Source organism: Corapipo altera, unplaced genomic scaffold (assembly GCF_003945725.1).
Source record: "Corapipo altera isolate COAL_440 unplaced genomic scaffold, ASM394572v1 45, whole genome shotgun sequence".
NCBI lineage: Eukaryota > Metazoa > Chordata > Aves > Passeriformes > Pipridae > Corapipo > Corapipo altera.
Window position 1 is genome coordinate 14,530,712 of NW_020884877.1, and position 24,320 is coordinate 14,555,031.

The window sequence follows — 24,320 nt, forward strand, 5'->3', positions numbered from 1 at the left end:
GTCTCAATTAACACTAATCTCTGTGGAGTTAATCTCAGTTCACTTATGTGTAAATTGAATAAAAGTTAAGGTTAATAATTCTGCCTTCATCCTCTTCAGGATGTTGCAAAGATATGCCAATAATCAGAAAAATAAATCTGTTAAACATGCTTTAGAATGGTGTGACTATACTAAAATTAGTCACGTAACACAAAAAAGTTGGGGGAGATCACGTCCGAAAATAAAATTGGCTTGATAGACAAATAAACATATTAGTTATCCTTCCTGCAATATATCATCTGTAGTGTTTTCCTATCACATATTAATTTGGTGTACTAATATATTACAAAAAAGAAAAAATTATTATTTTTTCAGAAATATTTGATTAAGCTTTGGTTTATCATTCAAGATCTCTAAATGCACTGACCGCAGATTTCCAAGCCCAAGTTACTGATTTACACACATAAATCTACTTTGTCTCTGGATTTTAGAAAGGCCTGTTTATGTGTCTTCTTTGTCATAATCATCTCCTTCCCTCTAGCATCATATGAATTAATTGCTTTCAGTAGATTAATTAATTCTATATTGTCTGGATGAGCAACCTCCAGTTCAGGAAATATCAGAAAATGCTTCATTTAGCCATTCATTTCTCATTCCTACTGTGATTGCTTCTGATCATTGTTGAATTATCAATCCCACACACTGGAAAACTGTAAATACTACGTGAAACGATATTTTAAATCTAGAGGAAACTATAATGATCATGTAAACATATTGCCATTGTAAAGAGAATAGCATTTCCTGAATTAATTTTATAACTTTTTGAGATTGAGAATATGTATTAAAACCAGTAATAGCAGTTATGACAAAGGTTCACGAGAACAGAGATCTGATTATAAGTCATGATATCTCCAAGACAAATGACTATGAGGGTGTAAAAGCTATCTAAAGCTTTTATATCAATTCACTCTTAAGCATGGGTACATTCTTCATATGATGGCTGAAGGTCAAAATCCCAAAATTATCTGAGCAGGATCCATAATTTCTACCGGTTGCCTCTACTGAGGGAATCATGGGGACAGGTTTGCTACTGAATACTGGTGTTCACCACTGCTTTCACACTGGCTATTCTTCATTAGAGATCCCATAGCTCTTGTAGTCTTTATCTCTGATAGTCCCTGCTCTCATTAGAAATTCAGACCATACACATACAAACCATGTTTGTAGAACTTTTTGTACTTAAATATAGAACATACCTTACAGAATGGAGTTTTAAAACAGCCCTATTATAGAAGTCTTACCTTTTTACAAACTCTTCAAAGAGGATGCGATGAGAATACCCTTTTTGACGTATTTTGACAGTTTCCAGAATTCCAGTGTATCGTAGCTGCAACAGAACTCTCTCGTGAGAAAACATCAGTGCTTCTCGATCATCATTAGGTTTAATGCACCGGATAAAGTGAGGCTGTCCAACAACCATTTTAGATAAAAGATCCATGAGGGAATACTAGTGAGAAGAATAAAAAAGATGCACACTTTTGACAGAGAACCGCAATGTGACTACTTAGGCAGAAGGTATATATTTGTAAACGCTATGTAATGCCTGATTATATTTTAATCTGTAATGTTAATCAGCATTGCCTTTTTATTAATTTTTAGGCTTGCAGTTGAACCTTGGAACCTATTAAAACTTTTCAGTTGTAAAAAAAATAAAATTATTCTAATTCTTATTTCTTACTTATTACACCTTTCTATTCATAGCTCCTTATACCACATTTCTGTAGTTGAAGGCCCATATTAAAAAAAAAATAAAAAATTGAAAATTGTTCTAACTATAGTTCTACTGTAGACACATTTGACTGATCAAATATCCCCAACAGAAGAACAAGCTTTACTGTGAAAAAAATCAATCACTGAAATTCACAGCAAATCATGGGGAAAGGGTTGCAAGAAGTCATCAGTTCAGTGCTCTGCCCACAGAAAACACTAGATGTATATGTAACATTTCAGGCACATCTCTGTTACACTCATTTTTCAGAATCATTGAAAATATAAAATGCACAATCTCTCTAGAAATCTGCTGAAGTGCTACATTACCATGACTATTCATAATGTTCTTAACATCTACCATAAATCTCCCCACTGAAACATAGGTCCATTACTTCTTTTCCTATCCACCCTGGACATGGAAAACAATTTATTCCATTGCAATTCACTGTAAAATGAAAAAAGTTTGATCAGATCTTATATATCTGTTTTTCCAATGACTCTGACACTCCTGCTCCATACTCACCTCATTAACCGGCTGTATGATAAGTATTCATTACAACTATACCCAATCTCACATATCCATATGTGTCTTAAAATCACGTACAATTCCAAGCTTATTGTGGTCACCTTGGTGCAGGTGGCATGTATATTATGGTGTACTTTCACACTCACTCCCATATTCCACTTTTCTTTTTTTTGTAGTTCCTACACAGCTGACATTTGTGGGGTTCTGTGCAAGTCCACGTGCTCTTGTATATTCCACGCTGGGGCAACATCTCAGCATACAGCAGCTTACTCTATGCCCTTCCTTACACTGTTTTACAGGAAAAATAGAACAGGTATTCCTACACAGCATGAAGCTTTGGCCCACTCTGGCTAGCACAGCACTGAGTACTTCCCTATTCTGCATGGTAGAAGCGCAGTCCAAGGGCCAACTGCTCAAAACTTTTCCATTCTGCAGTGACTACAAGAAAAAAATAACATTAACCAACAGTCTTGGACTGGCACTTTCTTGACTTCTAAGCTTCCAGTTCCAACATTCTCCATGCCTTTTCTTGCCTGTTTGATTTAAACTCATATACAGAATATACATTACCTCAGACAGGATTACTGCTGATAAAATGACAATCCATATGATTTATAGCAACACTTCTGAAAGATGGACTGTTTTTACTTATTAGCACAAATGACAAATCTTAATCTTTAGAGGTATGTATGCCTAAGTTTGTGAAAAAATACAAGTCTTAAGTAATAACAGCCATTTTATTTGCACAAATTGGGTGTTCTGTTTATAATGAGGTCTGTTCTAGGCCTGTAGCATTTTAGATGGAAGTAGTCTAGGCTCTAGATTCTGTTATCATCATACTCAGTAAAATTATAAAAATACAAGTATAAGAAAACAAAGAGAAAAGAAGTAAAAGAAAATTTATGAGTCTACAAAGGCCTCATAACAGAATAAAAAAATTGTCTTATTATTCTCTTTGATCTAATAATCCCACAAATATTTTAGGTATATCTATTTTTTCTATCATCCAAATGCTTATTTTCAATGGAACTTTTGTACCCTAAAATAGGAAGCCATAGTTTGCCGCTTCATGTTAGTTGTTTCCTCAGGATGCCGCATAACCTCCATTGTGTCAACCTGGAAGACAAAACTCTGGTGTTAGAACTGTTCCAGAAGCACTGTAGACCCACACCACCTTGCTCATGAAAGCTTGGTGCAGTTTTTGTTACAGTCATACCTTTGGGTGTGAGTATTTCAGAGTACTTTATCAGAGATAGGAAGGCCAGCTTCTAACAGATGCAGGACACACACTGATTTCAGAGACATCTGTAAGCATTCTGAATTTTTTTTGATAGTGCAAGAGCACTCTAGATTTATGGTAGTATAACACTGAGGCAATGAAGCATTTGTCAAGGTGCAATACCAAAGGAACTGATTTCTAAAAAGCATTCCTCTTATTGCCACTAATGTGAACTTCAATAGGTCTTACATACAAGAAGAGTTATCACATTTGTAATGACCAGGAAGTAAATTGAGCTGCCTCACCTTGCTCATGTATGGAAAATATGTTGTTGGATAACAAGTGGCAAACAAAGTAGGTAATCTCAGAACATACAGGTCTGTTCTGTTCTACTGCTATGCTTACTATTAATTACTTTAAATTGCCGTTTTGATGCCAAGAATCTCAGCAATCTTATTCTGCTGAACTGCTGTAGCTTCAAAACACCACTTTTTCAGCATTGCAGAAGTTACTTTTAGAGGGTATATATGGACAGTGAACATATTGCTCCTCGTATATTTTAGTTATATTGTTAGTACAGCTGTTCTTATCAAAATGAAACCAGAATTTATGAATGAGTATAACTATGGTTACCAATAACAAGCAGATTGTGTTGCTGTATTACAGCTCAACAAAATTAAAGAAAATTAACCAGCATCCTGTTTGCATGGAGCATTAACAACATTTTAGCATTCACTTGCTTTGTGGCAGTTTACCATCTGCTCTGACCAGGTGGCATTTGTATAAACCAGATAATGCTGTTGTCAGCACCTGTGCTACACTTCCTGGACTTTGCTCCATACGATCATTTCCAACACTCACTGACTTAAGAACACTCTTCTGAACACTAACAGTAATTGCTGAAAGATTACAGTTCTCAATAAAGTAACTGTGTCTCTTACCTTCAGGAGATATTTAGGAGACTGCATGCAAAATATAAAGGAAATGAAGCACTAAGTAGTAATAGATCAAAAAAACGGATTTTGTGTTGGGGAAGAAATCAAAAGAAAACTAGTGAGGACAAGATTCAGAATAATGATCGCGCAAATGAAGACAGATTTCAATAAGGGTGACCATAAAAATTTCAATATGTTTTTGTAATCTGTGATGTTCCAGCCCAGAGTAGTGTACATGCACTGGTACCCATCTCAAACTAACACATGAGAAGAAGAAGAAGAAAAAAAACCAAAAAGATGCAGTTTGATTTCAGTTTGAAGGATGTTAACAGAACACTGTAATATATCCCAGGAAAAATGCTTTATCAGCCCAGATAACATCAAACATCTTAGGAGGTCACATGACAAAGTAAATATCAATAACCTAATCAAAACAGCAGGCATGTGCATGGGGAAGGATACAGGAATGTTTCAAGACTATCTTAGCAAGACAACTGCTTTTTGAGAATTGATATCTAAATCTCCAGTAAAGGTCAGGTAGAAGACAAAAGCTATAACAGTGAACATCGACAGTAAGTTCAGAATAACTGGTAACATTTAATGTTAAAAGACACACAATCATAAATGATATCAAATCAAGAACTAAAGCAAATAGTTTGAGAACTGATTTGAGGCCAAAGGCCAATGAATTTGAGTTTCTATATAGGATTCTTCTCTGTCTAGAAAAGTACAGACCTGATGATATTGTTGTTGAAGGCTGAGCACTCACAACATCTCAGTCATATCTGGAACATCTGCTGTCCAAAAAAGGATCAGCTTATGCTCTACCTTTTGGACAATAGCACACTGTAAGCATGTCCTTTTCACAGCCGTTTATTTTCACCAAACCTGTACAATTTTACCATCTTTGAGACTGCCACTATCAAACATGGTTTACTACAGGTTGCTGGGTTAAAAAGAGTTTTGTTTCGTTTTGGAGGGTTTTCTTTGGGGGGGAAGGGAGGGAACACATAGAAAGACAGATGGTCAGAAACACTCACAGAGGAAATTTAGAACACTTTTTCTCAGAAAATCAGGGTAAAAGCAGTATTGTTAGATTCCTTTTTCTATGAATGAAGTTGTAAATTCAGATCTCTGCAACATGTAAGGACTAGGATCAATTTCCAAATCTTTTTGACAAAAAACATTTGAAAGATTCTGATAGACCCTGAAGGTAGAGAGACTTTCTTGTAAAAATTTTTAGAAGTTTTGTCTCTGGTTAATTTACAACATTTCTTGCCTGGGAAGCCATGCCGTTTTTATGGTAGGGCAATAATCGCATGCACCACAGACAATAGGCTTTATCACAACTGGCTTGGTAAAAATGACAGAACATAATGAATGTCATGATATAATCTTGTATTTTAAATCACTAGCTACTCTTTTGAAATTAAAAGAAGAATATTTCAACTATTAAGTCACATTTTTACATGACAGCTGTAGTGACTTACAATATAAATTTATAAGATTACAACTGAAATGGAAAACAGCCTGACCTACAAAAGCCAAACTTCAGTTTCATCACTAAAAAAATTGCTTCTAATAGTTTTGAAACAATATAAAAAGAATGATTTATGACATCATGTCACCTTATGAAGTTACTGGAAATTATTACTTTCACATATTGACCACACCTGCAGTTGGCATGGCATGAAATACTGTGAAACCAAAAAATATGTTAAGCAAAAGACCTCTTAAATTCAATAATGAATGAACTTTTCCAAACTTCCAAACAAAATTATTGTATTTGGACTTTTTTAAGATAAAATTTAAAATAATAATTTTAAATAAGTTTCCTGAGGTTGTTTTAATTAGGTACTTTATGAAATTCTAATAAATTATTTTTACAGCTAAAAAGTATTTTAATTAATATTTTCTGAATAGTGTTGCCCACATGCATGCCCTTTAGCTCCTTTTAAAAAGTTTGAAGGCTGAGTAAAACCCACTTAAACACTACTTACTAACTGATTATGTTTATTAAAGCTTTAAAGGTGAACTGCTCTATTACATTCCCGTTGTATCAATAAAATGCATGCTTAGAAAGCCTTGTGCTGAATATAGCTGGATGTGGAAGACAATGTGTGTATAACACAACAAAATTCGAAAGGCCATCCTTCAGCACTGAAAGTGTTTATACCAGACAGGAAATAATAGTCTCAAATCCATATCTGTATCTGCAGGTACAATGAAGGATATAGATGTCTGGATGACATGAATCACTTTATTGACATTTGAGCGTGAGCTCCAAATACCAGGAGAGAATGAGAACAAATAGAAAACCCAGAACACAAAATTTTGTAACTTTTGAACAGTTGCTGTTACCACATTTGTTTTTAAAATTTATTACTGTTTGCTTTGAAGGAAAAAAAAAAATCCCAACCCCAAACCTTAACTGAGCTAACTCTAACAGTACTACTTAGGAAATGGAGAGGGGGTGTACATGCTATCAGCTATCAGGCACAAGAGGTTTCCTCACAAATTAAGTATACTCAGTTGGCATCCTACCAATTGCCATAAAAATATGCCATCTTTTTGCAGTTATGTCACATAATTTCATGTCAAAATTCAGCAGCCATTAAATTTTACAGTTCTTTTTAAAGAACAGTGGTTTTGCTGAGTCATTCTTTTCTGTTTATCTATCAGTCACAAACGACCCCTGGATTTATACTTGCAAGTTGAATAAAAGAGAAATAGATATAATCTTTATTTTGTTTTGTCTTTCCTACTGTTAAATACACTATTTTACCTAATAAAATCTCATTCTAGGTAAAAATTGCCATAGGAAAACCTTTACCCCACTGAAATAAAGAGGAATATTGCTATTGATGTAATTGAGATTCCACTCCAGAAGTTTAATGATTTAATTGATTCTTCACTGGATTCTACAATAGGGTCATCCCTAAAACTAGAAACCATGCTCCTAGACAAGCTGCATGTTACTGATAGTAAGGCAGACTCTTATTTGTTAAGAACCTCCCTATATACCTACATCAGCTAAGCATTGTGTATATAGTCTCACTGTAATATTTTATGAACAATTGCCTGTCTTCAAAGGGAACACTACTAACCTTGATACGCCCAGCACTGAGCTGAGGAGGCAAAGACCTAGATGCTGCTGTCACTCTGGCTCTTGCTTGTGCCAAATTACCTGTTAAAAACAAAGAAATTCATACTGCAAAAACTATTCAAGAAGCTTAGCACGGAAAAATTTGTACGGTGTAAAATCAGTTTGTACAATAGTACTAAAAATAGCAGACATCACCAAACTTCTTCCACACCCCGCTCATTACCAGTTGTGCCTGCAGAGCATTCAGCATGGGCAAGACAGAGTGCAGTGTTGATTTAGAAGGGAGAAAAAAGTCAGTGATAAGGTGATATGTCACTGACCTTAGCTACCGAGCTGATGAAAACAACGACAGCACAAAGGCATACAGCTCAATCACTAGTAATCAATTTCTCTGGGACTCCTTGAGAGATTCCAAAGAGCAAAAAGACTGCAGAAACAATCTTGTTTCTCTGAAATCATGTGGATCCTCAAGTGTTTAGACAGTATCTTAAATAAATGAACTAATGAGAGAGATGAGAAAATGATAAGAAATGTATCCATTTTTGACCTTTTGACATATAATTCCTGACGTTATTATCCCTTGGGGTTTTTAAAGACTGACTCAATTTCTCAGGTAAAAATATTTTGTAGCGTCAACTGAAAGACCATGCCTTTTTTAAAATGTACAGTATGACATGTCCTAAACTTTTTCTTCTGTACTTGTAGAAAGCCGAAGTCATCATAAAATAGCTTTTCAAAATAAAGGCTAGGAGAAGAGAGAGGAAGTGATAGGGAACTGTGCATATGCAAGACACTCTGTATATTTCAAAGTTTTAGCAAGTCTAGCACAAGATGTCCAAATGTTTTCTCTGGCTATATCTTCAGAGGCTAAACTGTGATTAATAGCATTGAAAGAACTCTTTGAAGCAGGATTGGTGACATCAAAGCCCTAATCCATGGGTGGCAGGATTTTTATAATGAGTGGGAAGCATTTTAACACATTTCAAAGGATTTACAGCATGAATAAACAATAGGCCTCTGCAGATGTACCACACACCTTTCAGAACCAGAACACATAAATAAGTGTCTATTTTAATTTAAATGTAAATAAAGTGTTAACACTTCTTTCAGATGCTAAATGCTTGTTTGCATCAACTCCAGTGTTGAGCTCTTTGCTTTACAGAAGGCCAGTAACTCTAAACAGTCTTCAGAATTTTGCTAAACTATATATTACACAACTTGTAAGGAGGCACGATGGAAAATACAAAAACCAAGAACACTTAATCACTGGTAATAATTTCGTAAGAGCAGAGCAAACCCAGTGTCCACATGACACTGAAAGAAACTTTTGCTCTTAACATTCTCTGAACAAGAAAAATACTGATCCTCTGAAAACAATCTGGGGGTCAGCACTCAAACACAGCAATGGTACTCTTCATTCATTTAAACATTCTGAATTCATTTGAAAAAGAATTTCTCTTTTAAGCTGCTGGCATTGGGATTGACACAATCCTGCAAAACTGGCACGTCATTTCCAGATCTACCAGCGTATGTTACCTGACAGTCTAAATCACAGTGCAGAACACAGGGTCTGTCCACTATTTTGGAAACTGTATGTTAATGAGATCTGCAACTGCTTTGGAAATCTTGAATATCTACATACATGGTACATGTATCTCTAAGGTTAGACTAAATTAGTCCTAAATTAGGACTTTAAAGAACAAGTAGTTGGTGAATTTATTTTTCTCTTAGTTGCAATTTGGATACTTTCATATGTTAGAAATTACTCTTTTGTGCCTTTTTTGGTTAAAATAGTCTGGAAGGGTTGTTTTTGGCTAGGCTTTAGATTAGCAAGTCTAAAGCTTGAAAGTCTTGCACTGAAGAACTGACAACACAACATGCAATAAAAGAGGGGAGTTAGGAGAAGAAATGACTTTGAATCAGATTGTTTAAAACTACTAACATTTTGTTGAATTTTGTAACAACTTAAAAAACTCTAATAACCAAATAAAAATTAGAATGACTCCGTAGCCACTCAAGGTTCACCACACTCACCACTGGTATTAGGTTTCTAGGGTTCATAATTCATAGTCCTGAGCTCTCCCTTAATTCCTCATGCAAAACTAAAATTGAACTTAGCATTTCTGATCTGGCAAACCAAGTAAATAATTAAACCTTTTTAATTATCAAAAATCTTTAATGACTTCACAAAGCAAAAAAACCCAAAAAGTGGTCAGTTCCCACTTAAAAAAAGAGAAGCTTTACATATTGTGCCTTTGTTCAATAGTTACTTCCTTCTAGGAATGGATTCTTATCAGTACTTAATTCATGTGTCAAGTGAATTCCTATGGAATTACTACTTGAACATCAGATTGAGTTAATGGAAAAAATGTTAGCAGGATTTTCTTTTTTCAGCTCAAACACAAAATGATGCTTCAATAAAAGTTGCTGAATTACTTATCTCAAGTAGCTCATGCTCAGCAAAAATAACTACCTATCTTTAACACGTCTAATCCATTAAAACAAATGTGGTTTGAAAATTAGTCTACATAATAAGAAATGTTTCACCGAGTGTAGCATGGTGTTAATAGTCAGTAAACATTTGATACCTATCCCTGCATTCGATTTCCATTTACAAGGTAATTTATTACTCTACATACCAAAAATAATTAAATAACACTCTATGAAGAGCATTAATATTTGAAGAACAAATGTTTTTAGATAATAGCATAGCTAGTTTGAACTGCTGTGGGTTCCTTGAAAGGCTAAACCAGTTAAAGGTTAAAAGATTACACTGTGCCTTTCAGAAGTCTAACTTCACACCTATTAAATGGTCAACACTTTAGAGAAAATAGGAGTGACATCCCTGTAGACCAAAATACTACCTACATTAAATCCAAGTCCATAAAATGGACCAATTAAGTGATATAAAACCCTCTCAAAGTTGTCTTAGGTTTTTGGGGTTTTTTTGAGGGAGGGGAGAGAAGCTAATGGTTAAAGTTAGGATTAATCTTTTAAACATGTACATGTTTAATTTTGTTCACATGCATTTCATTTTCAGTTCAACAGGACTGCTCATCTGAAAAATTAAGGCTCCTACCTATGTGTCTGCTGGATCAGAGACTAAGGTCCCTGGGATTAATTTGTGTCATGGAGGAGTCAGTCAGCTCCAACTCTTTTTCCCCCTGTTCAATAAAGTTAGGAAACTTCTCACTCTTTGAGAAGTTTCAGTCATTAAAGTTTGTGAAGTGCTATGAGGGAAAGAGAAGTAGCAGCACAAAAATCTATGCATTCACTAGCTAAGCTCTCTGTGCCAATGTTCATCAAACCTCCTTTTCTCTTGAAGATGTTTAGGAGATCTCACATCTCTGCAAACATATTCTTCACTGATGCCTCATTTCAGATAGGTGAGAAAGACCATATTGTCAAAGCACTGCATCTCTTCTATTATGCAAAGCCAAGCAGGAGAAGTTTTGAAAGTACTTCAACGATTTACACAGCAAAGAAAGAAATGTGTTTTCTTTTTTTTCAGGTTGGACTTAGGAAGTGCTCTCTAGATCTCAGGACTAGTCAGCATTCCTGGCTTCTCACTTGCATCCCCGGCAGTCACTCACCGTGTGATCTGGCCGTACTAACGATTTGTCCAGCTGTTGACTTCACATACTAATTAGGAAAAGCACACCCTCTGGCTGGATGTTCTGATGTTACTTATGGTTTGTCAGTTCTTCATTTATTCTTAGGTGATGGGTTCTATAAGTAGTATCAAGTCAATATTAATAATATCAGCACTGTATTTATAACCTCATTTTGGTTATGTCTGCAATAGATCACTCCTCCCAAAGTAAGAACATGTCAGGTGAGAAATACATTAAGCTTTGATACAACGCTCAGTTTGTGAAGTGCAAATGACTTACAGAGAAAAAGCCTAATGACAATGTCACCTTACTGTACACGCTGTACCAGGGATATTACTATTATGTAGAGGGCAAGTACAAGCTCTTTCCTTATCCTCATATATTTTATTAATTTCTTTCATACTTCTGGTTCAGATAAAGAAGGGTTACTTGAAACACCATGTAGATACAGTATAATATGGTCAGAAATGCTACAATGCATTCATATTTCATTGACACTACTTCTAATCACAGCTAAGTACTTGAACTCCAGAAGAGGTACAGAGCCAGACAATGTCTTTGACATAACACAGATTCTTCTCTGTCTTTCCTTTCAGTACATTTTATCTAGCTGAAGGAAGTCGACTGCTTATCTCCATAATGCATTTTCATCTTCTGCTACTGGAAGACTAAGCTTTTAGCTCGACTACAAATTAATACATGTACTTTTTTTATTGGGTACTAATTTGAATCTGGTCACTGACTATCAAAACTATTCTTTTGAGTCACTGAAGTCATTTAAGCTAATCTTGTGCAATAAAAAGCTAAGAATCCCATTTTCTCATATACTACACATCTTACACAAGAATATATTTATAAAAATACTGTCTGTAGAGCACAACTATCAATACAGACAGACCTCAACTGCTGCTTATTCTGAAATGAAAATCACTTTACTTTCTATTCAGAATAAACAAATTAAAAATGAGAAATAGTATTTCCAAAATCAGATCCATACTACCAAATGGAATCTAATAACCACGAAAGCTTAGTAATAGTGAGGCCCACCTGGGAATAACCTAATTATGAATATTTGCTTCGGGAGCAAAAAATATGCACTTTTTGGCCCAGATTGAAATGAAAATGCATGCCACAGTGAACTGAGGAATTCTGATACTGATTCCCAATTAGACTAAAGATTTCTTTAGTCTTTTTTGCATGAAATAGACACAGATCATATTTACAGATATTTAAAAGCTTTACATTGCTAGACCGGGAATGGAGAAGTGAGTGTAAATTCAGTGCTGTTATGCACTGTGCATGTTACAGACACTTCAGTGGTCACTCCCAGCACTAGGAAGGCACACACTGGCAAACACACAGCATGATGCCTACAGCAACAAATAAAACTTTGCTTGTAAGCATCACTGCTGCTATGTTAAAATATTCTTTTAACACATTGGGTTAGTAGACCTCTACTAGAATGCAAGGGAGGGAAGACACTGACAGAAGCTGAGATGAAATGAAGGTAAAACTGCCTACTATACTCAATATATGTAAATATATGATGTAAGAAAGATCTTAATTTTTATCCTTATCTAGTAAAGAAGAACAAATTATGGTACTAATTAAAGTAGTTAGTGGTAGTGCCCAAGATATTTTTATAACACAACCTCGAGCACTAATTGCTACTTTAAGCAACATGCCCAATTTTCAAGTTAAATTGAATCAAACACGTGTAGTCATTTACTCAACTAGGAGTGTGTTCACTGAAATGCAGATGTTTCCTGAAGTATCATGGGCACAATATGTGAGCACAAGATACACAAGCAAATTTTACGTGATTCTCATAGTGCTACGACATGACCAAACTCACAGACAGCAGGCAAAACACATTTGGTATAGCCTGACCACATGACCACAGGACAGACAGGTTCTCAAGCACAGGACAAGGGAGGATCATGTGGTTCTGGAAAACAGAGTGGCAGAGGGGAAGTGGTTTGCTGGGCAAACCTTTTATCTCGTCACAGCCAGGTGGGCATAGGTTTAGCACCTCTGTCCAAACACAGGACTACTGATAGGATTGGCACACTAAGTACAGCTGAGTGCTAGGTATCTGAAGCTGCATCTAGACAAAAATTAAATACATTAAAACAGTTTGGAAAAAGCAAAGATCTAGTATAATGAATGCTGCAGTTTTCTACTGCTTGACGTCCAGCGTTTTCTTTAGTCAAGTCTGTAGCCTGACTAGCTGGAGACTGACTAACTGGCTGGCTTAAGACTGACTGACAGGCTGGCCACAGCTGCTGCATTACAGAACAAACTGGCTTGGCTTTTTATGATTTATACATTGTCAGAAGACATGGGCCATTTCTTTCAGATTCCTTAGCAATTTCCATCCACATCTTTTGCAGTGTACAATTTGATGCTGTTGTACGTAAGCAGCTCAGGACAACAAACCTTGAGTTTTCTGGGGAAGAGCAGGCGGTACAGAAAGCTGCAGTTTGTGTCACCAGTACAGTACCTCACCATCAACTCAAGGGATTCTGCTGCTCCAGCAGATTGCCCTGGTACCTGTACCACATCTGGAACTGAGATTAGAACAAAATGACAGAGGTGAATTTTCTGTGAACACTTCATTGTTGAGGAATTCGCCATTAATTTTAAGCATTAGTCAAAATAACCTTTTTATATTTGCATCTATTCAGGACAGACAAGTTTATTTCTTCTTCCAGAGGTATGTGGAAGAATACTTCTAAAAAGATATACAGGTTGAAAATATGGTTACCTTACATTCTGGTTCACCTCTAATCTCCCTCATTGTTTTATGTAATTGATATCCTTTCTCTTGCATGTTCTAGAAGGTTTTTTTTAACCAAAATCATATATGCTTTACTCAAAAAAGTAAAGGTTTGATTCTGAAGAACATGCTAGTTATTTCATCACAACATGAACCAACAGTGAGCATCTTGTTTCTGACGATCTCAGGACCATCCTCAAATACAAATTAATCTTCACAGTATTCAGTTTAACTTGAGACCAAAGTAAGTTTCTACCAGAACAGTGAATAACAAGAAACCCAGGAGAAGTAAAGAACTGTGATTTCCAGCCCAGAACTTGTATTTCCAGAGTATGTCCTCTCTATGTACAATGTTTAAAAATTGTATGGTATATTTCTATCACTCAGGACCTGCTGCTGAAGCTGCTCCATACATACACATTCTGGTCAAAATCCTTCTAAAGCCAGTGAAGACTCCCAATGAATTCCATGGCAAAAATTCAGGTATAAAGATTTTACTGAAAGCACATAGAATAAAATCATGGAACATTTTCTCTGACCTCACTATGACTATCAGTCTTCCCAGTCATCAAGACCCTAAGGCTAGACAGGTGGTGGTGTCAAAACCAGGTTTTGAAACTTCAAGACAAGAACTGTCTTTTAAAAGTCTTAATTTAAGATGAAACAAGATTACAGAACTTTGTGGAAGTTCCAGGCCTTCCCACTTTTGAAATCTAGGCATTAATGATGTTGACTATTAATTACATCAAGTCTCAAAGGCTTCTCAACTGAATATTTGCTCCTCTGAATCTCAGCACTTCCATATATTATCAGAGTTAGCAGAAAACCAGTTACTTCTGTGGTAATTCAAAACACTATTTATATTTGTATCTCCACTCTTAATGAGACAAATATCCAGTCATACAAATACCCACAGATGCATTTTGTGTCTTTGTCACACACTGTGACCTGCTATCCAGGCAGCTCAATTAACCACTCCTACATCAAGCCAAGTCATGTTGGAATAAGTAAGACAAAGTCAAATAATAATAGATAATGCTGGTTTAGTAAAGTACTGACCTCTACAGCTTGTTGTAGGGTGAAAGAATAAAGAAAAAGGATAAAAGTACAAAATCATAGTAAGAGCACACAAAATATTCTGAAGTGAATATATAAAATCTAGCACAGATTCAGAGGTTTATTTTCCACCCACTACATTAATCCTTTATATACATTAATCACTAATTCAATTATTTTGAAAGAGTGGGAAATATAAGCACATTCTTTGTAAAGGACACACTAAAAAACATTATGGATATTCAAATGAGCACGAATATCTGAATATTCAACAAATTTATCTGCGTACAAACTCACTAGCAATTTAAAAATAATTGCTCTTCTAGGATTTGATCTTGAGAGGTACTGAATGCTTCCAATGACATACTGAGCATCTTTGACACAGTTTGACCTTACAGCACACAGTGCCTTTAGAAACTGTCAAGTAAACTACTCATTAAAATAACTGAATAATATTCTCTGAATATTTCTCTATTTAAATTCTGTATATGGTGCGCAGTGAGATCCCACAGTCTACTAGTTAATATTAAAAACAGTAACATGTTTTGTGTGATACATCTTTTGTTTCCTCAATCAACAGATTTTGAATTTATTTGGTATACAATGCATTGTTATGATTATTATTCCCTACTGTGAAATCATATTCATTATGGATTGAGAAGTTAGGTTAGAAACATGAAAATTGGAAAAGATATCTCCTCTCTTCTGAGAGAGAGGTAAAGAAAAAATATTCTCAATATTTGTTCTAGAGAGGATGGTCTATTATCATACCAGTAAGATCTATTCTTAAACCTGCCCACTTGTACTTTTATTAGGGTTCAATTTACAAGCACTTGGAGACAAAAAAAATTATGTCCTTTGCCCATTTTCAGTACAATATAGTCTGTGAAGTCTCAGATTAAAAACAGCAGTCTTCTATTTAGGTAACGCCCTTTACCAATCATAAATGTGGTAAATCTAACTTGACCCTTCTCAGCTGTTGTGCAATTCCAGAGATTCACTTTACACTATTTATAGGGAGTTATTGTCAACAGTAAATAACTGTTATGTTTTATATAAAGCTTTAGCAGGATTGAGACCTTAACTTTGATCTAACTGATCGTTCTGTTTCTAGATGAGTTCCATTTTTAGGGCTATTTCAGAGTATGTTTTGGATCCTACTGCTAGTAAGTCGTGTGAGTATCTGTGCTGCATTTGTCCTATGCCACAAAACCTTAGGATACGAAAAAAAAGAAACACTGAACTGTAAAATGCTCAAGTAAAAAACTGAAAAAGTAATGCATCACTCTACCTCTCAAACTCAGTTAAGCTACATTTAATTTAGTTTACTGATGTCCCACATCTGCAACCCAGTAAAGTTCACGATTGTTACGCTGCACAGCTGTGGTTTAAAGCTTCTCTTTGCACACAAACACTGGCAGCAAAGCAAAAACTATTTTTATGTTTTTAACACACAGACCCATTAGAAGAACAAAAGCCACCATGTTCTGAGTTAAATATATAGCTTCCATTAACTTGACCCAAATTCTTACAAAATATAAATTCTGATTCATCTTTAAGTAGAGATATTAAAATTACAATGGCTTTGTTTATCAATTCATTTGTCTTAGAGTGCCTTATCTCTTCTCTTAGAGGTAAAAACACTAACACAAAAGTACCATTATAAAAAGATTTTATTGTAGGATAACTTAGTAAAATTGAGATGTATTTGAGTCTTTTGCTCTATTGTGATGTGTGGAATTAAGAGAAAAAAAATCTACTAAGCCCAATGGAAAAATGATTTATCTCAGTGCATAAGAATGACACACACCAAACTAAGAGATCTGCCACTTACTGCTAGAGGAAGGACATATGCTCAAAAGGAATGCACAGTGACAAAACAGGACTGCTCAAATCATGTTTCCACTAAAAACAGTGGCAAAGCACCTATGATTTTGACTGGCCAAGATTTCACTCTATGCCCAGTAGTATTTGTTCATGGGACTGAACTGCAAGAGAATTAATTTCCTCTGGTTTCTGACTCCTCATGAGGAATAACTCGCTGTCACAGTTACAGACAAGTTAATACTGAGATAGTACTCTTGTCACCAAGAAATGGTGAAAAACGGTTCTTTAAAGTGATTTTGCAAAAGGCTCAAGTTCTTGTGTTCTTTAGTGTGCACACAGCAAGCATGAAACATTTTTTTCACATTCTCTCTCAGCACATGGTCTGTTAATTGTTTTGGTTTGGTTTTTATATGAGACGTACACTGTTTATAATTACTTTTCATCTGAGGGCTGTAAGCAGGGCTGGAGACTCAAAGGCACAAAGAACACAGATTAAAAATCAATACTGAGGAGGGGAAATGACCTTTAGACAGGCTATTTATAATTAACTTGTTTCTGCGGAAAAAAATGTATTTTGGACAAAAATATTACCTTGTTAAAACATCACTAACCTAATCCTACAGTGATGGTTGTGAAAACTTTCTCTTTGACAGGATATGCTTGAATATCTAGGCACCAGAAACAATGAGTGTTCATTAGCCATGATATATTGATACTCTATTACTCTCAATGTGTGAGCAATGCCCAATGCTACCAAAATTATTAGACGCTATGTTGCTACAGTGGTAGTGGTACTCAGCTCTGTATTTCTTCTATGCAACCAAACCCAGCCCCTACTGATCCTCAGAGCAAGGACAGGGATTTTTTTCCAGTATCTCTACTCTTTTGGCAAGAAAGCTGGAGGATTTCCCCTCCCCTCCCTGCAGAACGCAATTCTCTCTGTTCTCTCCAGCAAGGATCTAAGGCAGAGCAGAGCAACCCTGACAGTATTTCTAAAGGTCTGTGAGTCATAGGAAGGGCAAAAGTCTGCAGAGATTGTGTTTCAAGAGCAGAGAATCTTGTGCTGCAGTTTTCTGAGAAGATGAAGCCCCTGAAGTCTCAAAACACCCCAGAGGTGCTTTGCCCAAGTAGTCCTAAAGTACCATCCCTTACAGGTGATGCTGCAAAAATCCTTGAATATCAGGACAGTGAGTCAAGTGCTGCGACTCCTCACTGATATCACTGAATGTACCAAGACTGTACTTAATTTTTTCAATTAAAGTTCTCTTCTCTTACAAGGGGACTCTATTTTCTAGATCATGTGATTCCTTTTCTCTGTGATGCTTTAGCAGCAATAAACCAAACCCAGAAACAATTGGGAATGCATTCTATCTGAGTGGGAATATGCATATTCAACTAGAGTAGTGGCAGTACAAGAAGCTGTGTCTGTAAAAAAAACCTGACAGACATGGAAGCAATTGGGAGAACTGCTAGGTTAAATCAGAATACGTTCATTCAGTTTTGAGGTTAAAGGTCCCTAGAATGTGCAGATTTCAAAACACGCCAAACGTGACTAAGTTTTCACTGAAAGATGACAAAAAAAGCTGTACAGACTACAGAATTAGTGCCATAATGTTCAAGTTCCAGTGTCTCATCAGTAATTGCATACTCTCTTAACAATAAATTATTATTACAAATGTATACTTAATGTCCTGCTGTTAATGTCTGGCCCTTTAAACTGCACAGTCTGCTACTGTGAAATGGAAACTTTTGTTAAGAGGGGATAAGTATATTTGATAAATTACAGGGATTAACACGATCCTAAATTAGTAGAAGAATTTAGCTTTTTTAATATTTATTTTCTTGATGCTGCTCAGTTTTTGACAGTAGAAGACATGATAGTTATATAAATATACTTCAAACAGAGGATCATCTCAGGGTAGGAAAGGCATCTTTTTGTTCTTTTTGGTATTTAAGTACTACATTTTCAGACATTGTCAGCCCAACGTCACTAGCTTCACGTTCCCTCTCGCTTCTGGGATACCACCACCTAGTGGCTGCCGGATGTATCGGAGATCGCTGCTCGGCAAAACCCACCTACGCTGCACATTCCAGAGATAGTTGCAAGCAGATGTGAGAATGTGCTGTCACTCACCTTCAAACAAAACACCAGAAATACTGGCAGAACGCCCATTTCAAGTGAGGGTTACCTGGAAAGACGCAATATGGCTTCCATGTAAATTATTAACTTTTGCATCAGTCAGTAATTGACAAAAAGCTGGAGAAAATTGTACCAAGATTATGAATCTCAATCTGCATTTTATCTAGTTCGCTTTAGGAGTGAAGCCCATGTTGAGTGCAGGAAAGAGGGCTAAGAGACAAGGATAGAGTACGATGGGACATATACACAGTCACTATTCTTTTGTTTACAAAAGCCTCTTTGTGAAAAGTTAAGAGAATAGCATTATCTTTCTTTCCTGAGCAGAGATGAAGCAGCACTGCCAGCAATACCTTCTGTTCTCAGCCAAACCTTTCATTTATCTTGCAAGCTGCCAAAACTAAACCTGGCAACAATCTGATTTTAGAACACACAGGCCCCAACACAGGATATGAGTGCCAATTATATCAGACAGCTGGAAAAAAAGAGCAAAATTACAAAGGCTTTTAAAAAATAAAATGACTTAAGGGCTTTAAGCTATTCTTATAACACCATGCACAGGAGCATATGCACGATAATTTTGTTAATGGGATGTCCTGTACCAACTTGACAAATGCAGACAACACTCAACTTGCTGAGTGCTCTTCACAGAAAAGTAAATGGTCTATAACAGGAGAGAGCAAGCACGCAATTCATGCAAATAGGACACAAGGAAGGAATGTAAGAGACCTAAAACCGTAGTGGAAATACACCAACATCATAACAACACACTACTGCAATAAAAGGTATCTTCTTACTGAACCTTTTACGCATCTTGGGCAAAATACTCAAGTTGAATGCTACTGCTACTGAAAATACTTGTAAAAGGCCAGAGGAAGATGAGTTTGCATGAAGACACCAATGTTCTGATTTAAAAATAGCAATAAAATAAAAGTATAATAATTACAATAATTGAGACTGATAGCTGGGACAAAGGACCTAATCTGTTCTGTTTTGACAATAGCTCCAAGGTCTAAAATGGCTAGTAAAGAGGGGTGTGGAGGCACATTTGACCAGATGTGAGCTTTCTTTCTAGCTTTGCTGATCAGAATCTCTTTTATCAGTTTAACACAGATTCAAACATCTGAAGTAGACACAAAGATTCTTTGTTCCCCACTTAGGCACAAACCAATTCTTCTCCATCTTAAACTATATCCCCCTCCATCTAAACTTGTCATAGATGAAAGGAAAAGCAGATTTCTCATTGGATCCTCACCTCTCAGGGACCTCTAAAAGTGTAATTTGAAGGGGGGTAGTCCACAGCCTTCCAATTACAGGAAAAGAACGGAGACACTGTAACAGGAATCTATCCTCTCTGGTATATAAACACATATTTTGCTATAAATTTTACATATGCAAAGAAAGTTCCAACATAAATTTTTCTCCAGATGTTCTTTTTCTACATAGAAATCTCAAGAGGTTAAATGCATCACCAAAGTTCACAACTTGGCTACAAACAGTTCAGAAATCCAAGACAGAGAGCTGCTGCACAGGCACAGAAATGCATCTACAGGCCACTTACAATAAGCCTACACAGTACTATCTAACGCATGTACCATGAACTTCTATCTAGAAATACAACCTTATTTGTACAGATCAGATTACAATAGTTTTGCAGTCTAATACAATCCACTGTATTTAGATTATTCCTTAGTATTACATCTTTTTCTTACCGTTATGAAAAAGATACTTAAAGAGCATAGAAATTATTGAGAGAAGTGTTCATATGTTGGCTTGTTTGTATTGATACTGCAGAATTATCATTTGTATATGTTACTGTCATTCTGTCATCTATCTATGGAGTAACCAAACTTCATCTTCCTGTTTTATTCAGCTATAGATCTGGGACTTTCATGTAAGTCAAAGTCAACAAGCTTTAAATCAACAGAATTAATTCTAGCATATTAGTATGTGGTTTTTATAATTTGTAAGAAACTATGTATTGCATCAATGCTTCTAAACAGATTGATATTACCTCCAAAACACCTTGATCTACATCACATGATTTATGAACTGTAAGACACAGTACACAAGAATCTATCAACTGAGTACTGATCTTAGTAAAGGACTAAGAACCAGACTCCTGTATTTTCATCCTGCTCTGAGAATGAGCTCTTGCCCTACATGTCAGATAATCTCTCCTTCTCCAGAGTCAGGGAAGAATCTTGCTGCATGGATGTTTTAGAAAAATTCATGTCACATATTAAAAAACCCCATATATCATCATGTTTTAGATATCTATGTGACTTTAGGAGCAGAGCTGAAAAAGAGTAATTTTAAAAAACTGTCCAGCAACAATTAAGAGTTTTAGAGTAGCAGGTAGCTGAAGAGGTTACCATGTTAGCAAAGCTGTGCAGAAAATACCTGTCTTTGTTAATGGGCTAGAGAACAGCTGCTGAAGAAGTTTGTTCTCTGAAGTTCGCAACACCACCACTATGTCGGCAGGAAGAGTGTCTCTGTTCTTCTCAAGGAATGCACTGGCATCATATAATACCTAGCGTGGGAAACAGAATCAGAAGATTTGCCAAAAAGGGTTACTCAAAAACTACTATGTTCCTTAAAATGTGAATAATCAGGATGACCAAATAGACTAGTTATCTTGTATCCAACAGGCCAATGAATTACCTATGAAGGACTTAAATGTGTACTACAGCAGCGTCTTCAGAACATAAACCGGCTGTATACAGTACCTATATTCATAGCATGTCACATTCAACATTGCACATTCAACTGGATTAAATGGCTTAAATCCTGCTGTACTATGCTTTGTCAGGACAAACTATTTTATGCACATTGCAATATAACAGAGATACTTAAGTTGATCATTTATATGTGAGGTAAGAAATGGTTCTCAGGTGGTTATTATCTATTTGTTGTCTGCAACAAATCTGTAATCTCTAAGTAGACCTGCTGGAGGAACAGGAGTAAGTTGGACATCTTGGTACATTAAAACAGGCTTCTTGCTGCAATGAAAATCATATTAGGAAAACAAAACATTACTCTATTTCAATTATTTTAACTGTTTTGTTTAGAAATTAATGCCTAGCTATTTGTATTCATATAATCAATATGAATACATATATAATATATATAATAGAATCAATAGAATCAGTTAATTTTGCCCTTTTTTTTTTTAATTGCAATAGTTTCTTAGACCTGTTTTATTATCCCTAGCAATATTCCTCTCTAGCCCAATTCCCCTGGAGTCCACCAGTTTACACAGAAACTGAATGTTCTCCTTGCAATAGAGAACTTACCAGTAGTGTTTTTATTACTTGGCCATTTGGGTACAAAGAACTAACTAAACCTGTGTGAATTTTGACAGTTACTCTTACCAAGACAGAAAGCTGGACAGAATTTACTAGGATATATCTTAAAATTCTGCAGTCTTATAATGAGCTAAAGATGAGATTTCATTGACTACTATGTAAAACATGGTCATTTCAATTTTGTTTATAAATAAATATTTGGGCCTGAAATCACAAGCAAAGCTCATGTTATGGTGAAAACTGGAACATTATCCCCCATATAAAATAACATGTGAATGTGAACAAAAGAAGTTAGGTGTTACAGATACAAGGAAACATCTGTACTAGCAAGTCCCAGTCTTTCCAATGCTTTTTATCGGATTTTAAGTTCTATTACAGATACTGGTTTACATTGCTTTTTATCTATATACTTAGATACACTCTCACACAGAACTACTGTGGCATTGACGGGATGTTAACAAGCACATAGCCTGTTCTGGCTCCAGAGAGTTGCTCCTTTGAAGTGACTGTAATAATGGTGTTTCTGGTGCCAGAGTTCTTGCAGAAAAAAGATGGTTACTGTCTACACAATTTGTGCAAGAGCCCTAAGGACAGGTTCTAAAATAGACCACTACACATGAAAATTTTATTATAGATTCTATGTTTGCATAAACTTTATCATATTTTGTATTAAAATGAGGAAAAAAACCACCATAAAGCAGAAACTCTGGATGAAAAGAAATAATGACCATACCACTGCTATTTGAACTAAATAAAAATCACATGACCTTACCTTTCCAGCATAGTGCTGAATACCAAATGACAGCTCTACTCCTTTTGGTCTCCAAAAGTATTTGCATCGTAAGTTATCTTCAAATTTATCTAGAGATTGAGAAGAGACATTGATTTAAGTGACAGAGTGATTAACTATAACCTTCATCCTAATTAGTTTGCTAAATTGCTTCTCAAGAAGTCAGAGCTGCTATAAACACATATATTATCAGATTGCTCAGAAATATTTGTGTGCCAGCTTCTCTACACTTTTGCTAAGCTGTCATTTCTGAATGGAACAGTTCATTCTAAACTAGCCCAGTAAAGCTGTCTTTCAAACACTGCTGTGGACGGTTTTGTGCATGGAAAACTATTAAATAAGAAGGGCTAATGAGAAGATGTGACAATTTCTCATATTTTGATATGAATTTGCTTATACATATACAGGGTTGGGGTATGTTTATTTTAATTATGTACATTCAAAACTGTGCATATATCACGCTTGCTTAAATGTATCTTCCCTATCTTTCCCTCTGCATTCAATTAGCTTTGTTCATCATGTTTTAAGGATATGTTAATGTCTTCAGTCTGGAACTGTGTCTCATTTACCTTTGGACTTCTACAGAAAAAGAGGAGGCTTCTATACAAAAGCTCTTCTAAAGAGACTTTCTGTTTCCTGTGCCTACCTCTAAAGAACTGACAGAAAAGGAAACTCCAACTTCTGAGAAAAATGTCTTTTATGCCCTGTGATATTTTGTATGCTCTTTAATATTTCGTAATGAAGTTAGTGTTGTCTGTCCAACACTGAAAGCCCAGGCAGCAACTTGTGTCAGGTTTTTCTTTCTATTAACACTCAATCAAGCTTGTATTTAAAGCAAAAATAACTAAGTTTGGAATTTCAGGGGGCTGGAACAGAGTAGTGGAATTAATGACTGTCTGGCACACCTGGAGAGGGCAAAATATCTCTCTCACTTTGCTGTCTCCTTGAGGGATCCTGCTGTTCTGTGTACAGATCAGCAGTAAAGCTGATCAGCACTGGACCAAGGAAGGTTCCTCTAACAGTAGAAGTTCAGTATTCAGTATTAACTGATTGATGTGACCCACAAGGAAGCAGACTACTTTAGTATACAAAGGAGGAGTGGAATGAAACCATAGTACTTGTTCAATCTGTGACTTGAATTCCGGTAAACTCAGCCTAGCAGAAGTAAAAAATCTACTATATGTACTGTGCAATTTAATAGGCAGCTGTTATTTTCCTCTGACTAACATCTTGAGCCTCTGCTGCACATTCCACTGAAGGAAATATCACAGGGA

At 35.8% G+C, this 24,320-nt stretch overlaps 1 protein-coding gene across 13 annotated transcripts in view; it reads right to left on the reverse strand.

The window, feature by feature from the left end:
• MYO3B (myosin IIIB) overlaps positions 1-24,320 on the reverse strand; it is a 201,484-nt gene that overhangs the window by 73,478 nt on the left and 103,686 nt on the right. For 11 of the 13 annotated variants that reach the window (XM_027636968.1, XM_027636971.1, XM_027636969.1 and 8 more), the window contains 6 exons: positions 23,029-23,117; positions 21,352-21,481; positions 7,537-7,616; positions 4,436-4,456; positions 3,314-3,391; positions 1,281-1,486 (listed from right to left, as the gene is read on the reverse strand). In XM_027636968.1, coding sequence (XP_027492769.1) covers positions 1,281-1,486; positions 3,314-3,391; positions 4,436-4,456; positions 7,537-7,616; positions 21,352-21,481; positions 23,029-23,117 — 604 coding nt within the window. The remainder of the gene's footprint in view (positions 1-1,280; positions 1,487-3,313; positions 3,392-4,435; positions 4,457-7,536; positions 7,617-21,351; positions 21,482-23,028; positions 23,118-24,320) is intronic. The other 2 variants (XM_027636974.1, XM_027636976.1) reach the window with 2 other exon arrangements.